The 3,532-nt window shown below is 44.1% G+C and overlaps 1 protein-coding gene across 1 annotated transcript; it reads right to left on the reverse strand.

Annotated features, from left to right (window-relative positions):
* Window positions 1-949: 949 nt before the first annotated feature.
* On the reverse strand, window positions 950-3,037 carry LOC104951229 (traf2 and NCK-interacting protein kinase-like; the record flags this gene model as incomplete). Its single annotated transcript, XM_010777865.1, has 3 exons — window positions 2,890-3,037; window positions 2,135-2,232; window positions 950-1,018 (listed from the first exon to the last, which is right to left on the reverse strand). Coding segments are annotated over exons 1-3 (315 nt in total), but the record flags the coding sequence as incomplete, so codon positions are not given.
* Between the last annotated feature and the right edge of the window lie 495 nt (window positions 3,038-3,532).

Genomic DNA, 3,532 nt, shown 5'->3' on the forward strand with positions numbered 1-3,532 from the left:
TAGCGCAGTGTTTGTGCGGAAAACTGAAATTAATTCACTAGCACCCCCCCAGTCTCTGGCACTGTTATTGTGGGGGTCGCGGGCTGAAAAGTTTGGGAACCCCTGCTCTAGAGCAATGGTTCATCCTGTAGTCCTTGTATTTTACATTACATGTCACTTGTTAGCCGCTTTTATCCAAAGCGACTTACATACTCAATACTGTGGGCAATCCCCACAGGAGCAATTTGGGGTGAAGTGTCTCAGGGACACAACAACATGCTGACTGCAGTGGGGTTTGAACCTGTGACCCCCTGATCCCAACACCTACGCACAACCCACTGCGCCACACGCCTCCTTTGTATAGTTTTCATCCTGCACATGCATGCATACAATCACGCAAGGAGCTCATTCCTGCCACTGCTTCACGTTTTACCCTGATAAGATACTGCCCGTATTAACTTCAAAGTCTAAAAGCAATGAAGAAGACAATTCCTGATGTACAAAAAACATGGTTTAAAATATTATTTAAAAATCTACTTTTGAACGGTTTCATGCATTCTAATGCGGACCATAAATAATCCTTTTACTTCATTGTGTTATTTTTTACAATTTTCTATCGCAGGCCAAGACTACAATATAAATCTATCCGTTCAACATCATAATAATAAAGCTTTATTTATATAGCACTTTTCAAACAACACTCAACGTGCTTTAGAAAATGACACATCACGAGTTCAAAACAAACAAGAAATTCCCCTCAGATTATTTGTTAAGAACTTTAAAAGGTACATGCAGCAAAGTATAACATTTTATCAGGTTAAAAAGGAGGTCAAATGAACGATTATAAAAAAAAAAAATTCTCTGAGACAGATAAGACAAAGTCGAAGCAAACAATATAACATATAATATAAAACAAAGTGAACATCCGGTGAAAACCCTTTCATCACACCTGTACATGTATAATTCGTACCTTGACTGGAGGTCTGCTGCCCTCCTCCACCCTCAGTTCTCTGAGCTCCTTAGCCAGTGCACTAAGGTCCTGTAGAGATGAACAGAATAAACGAGGAGTAAGAGACACTTAGTTCATCAGCTCTGTATCGCTGAGGAGAAGGAGACCAAATCATATACAAGCACGAGGGCAGCAGAGAGGGGCATGGTGACGAGAGCAAACTGATTTGTTGTCACACAAACACCCGGGTTTGTAAACAGGAACAAACAATGCTTATCTGAGAAACACTTAAAGCTTAGCCAAGTGACACATTCATTTGTGACAAAGGAAGTGTTTACATAATCAGCACTTTTGTTCGCTCACAAGCATCGACCATGTGAAGAGGGGTCATCAGAGGAGACAGATAATCAGGATTGATGTTGTACTGGATGGTAGCATTAATCCGCACCCCTCGCGCTACCAATCAACCGCATGCCAACTGGCCTGTGGTTTCTCCCCTCCCGTAACTCCCCATTCAAGCCAGCCCGATGGATCAGTCCAAATCATGCAGATGGGGGGGGGAGGGGGAACCGTCATACACGGCGGGCTTACCAGCTCCTCCTGATCAGTGCCCGTGACATCAGAGAAACCGGAAAACAGATTCAGAGAAATCAGGTGCTTGGCAGTTCAGGTAACACACACCCTTTCACACACATGCATTCACTCAAACTGGCACAAGCGCACGTCCACATACACTCTCTGAGGTATGTGTGTAGAAGCACACATGCACTGCCACCGCCTTCACACTCTGATCTTTTTCTTTTTTTACTTAAAAGAAAGAAACGTCATCTTCTTGTGAAAACCAACTAACGCCACCATGCCAAGGGGGGAAAAGAAGGGCTCTGAAGATCGAGGCAAAGGAATACTGGGATAAAAGAAAGGGGGGACTCGAGTGTCACTAACCTCATCTATGGCTTTCTTATAGCTCTGAAGAATAAAGAAAACAGGGAGGCAGAGAAAAGAAGAACCAGATGAATGTAGAAGAAAGGAGAAGAAGCCTCAAGAAGATTCCCAGGGAGGAGAGTGCTGCGACAGAAAGATAGTGTGTGTGTGTGTGTGTGTGTGTGTGTGTGTGTGTGTGTGTGTGTGTGTGTGTGTGTGTGTGTGTGTGTGTGTGTGTGTGTGTGTGTGTGTGTGTGTGTGTGTGTGTGTGTGTGTGATACTCACTGCAGGTCTGCTGGGTCTGGCTGATTCACGGCCCTCTTCCTGTTTGGGCTTTGCCTCCTGATTGGCTCCTGGTGGGGATCCTTCTGGCTTGGCTTGACCTATCATAGCAGGAAATAAATTACACATTGTACCTACATACGTGTAGATCAATTAGCTTGATCAGAATCTGGAAAAATGTTAATTCAAATGATGACAGATATCACTTCATCATATTTTCCTACCTACTCATTCATATTGTGAAAAGGTGTGGTCACGAAAATCTTTTTTTAGATCTATTTTGTATTTTTCTCACCCTATTCCGATTACTGCTTGTCTAATTTTTTACATTTCCGCCATTTTGACTGTGAACCCCGTTATAACATCCAACATGAAAGAAAGCTGATCTTTCCGTACTCCAACCTCTCCCTCTGCCATGTCAAGGGGATATCCATGCATATCTTAGATATCCCTCTGGCCTGTTGTTTGACACATCCGTGAAGGCTTCTCTCTATCTGCCTCTCTCATTTCCTCTCTTCTATCTCTCCGGAGGCTGGGAGTAACAGGGCACATCAGACAGGTTGATCGGAGCAGAACTGCAGCTGACACTGTCCCGCTGATAGCCTCTGAAAGTCGCCGAAGCCCTCTGAGTGTGTGTCTGTGTTCGCATTTGCATGTAAACAAGTACACACACAGGCTTTTAATTGTTTGCGTGCAAGCTTGTCAGTGTGGGTGCATTACAACGGTATAATCGTGAGTGTCTGTGTGAGTTTTTGTACCTCTCCTCTCGGCTGAGTCTCCTTGAGATGAAGGGGAGGAAGAGGATGAGGAGTTGGAGGACGTTCTTTGCAGCATGGCGTCCAGAGAGAGCTCTGAGCGCCGCAGGTCTGGGTTACTGAAAGAGGAAATAAAAAATGTTTCACTCATTTCAGTTCTTTATTGTGATCCAGCGTAGCATGCCATGTAGCATTACCGTGTGTTTACAAACGGTAGATAATATTAGGAAATTCCTGCAGTGAAAAAAATGAATTCAAACAGTATGAGGAATAGCTTCCGTAAAGAAATTACAAATCTTTACACAGCATTAAAGTTGTATTTTGACATGTTCAACATTTAAAAATAAATACAATGGCTTATTATTATAGGCGGTCTGCATAGATGTTCGGTAACCATGGTAACCTCCCTGACCTGGTGCAACAGAGTAACTCTCCCTCAGCCACGCCCACCTCTGAGCTGGGAGACATGGCTGAGGTCACACACACACACACACACACACACACACACACACACACACACACACACACACACACACACACACACACACACACACACACACACACACACACACACACACACACACACACACACACACACACACACACCGACACACACACACACGTACACACACTAACACGACAACAC

This window comes from Notothenia coriiceps, unplaced genomic scaffold, assembly GCF_000735185.1.
Source record: "Notothenia coriiceps isolate Sejong01 unplaced genomic scaffold, NC01 NC01_scaffold00018740, whole genome shotgun sequence".
NCBI classification, from domain to species: Eukaryota; Metazoa; Chordata; class Actinopteri; order Perciformes; family Nototheniidae; genus Notothenia; species Notothenia coriiceps.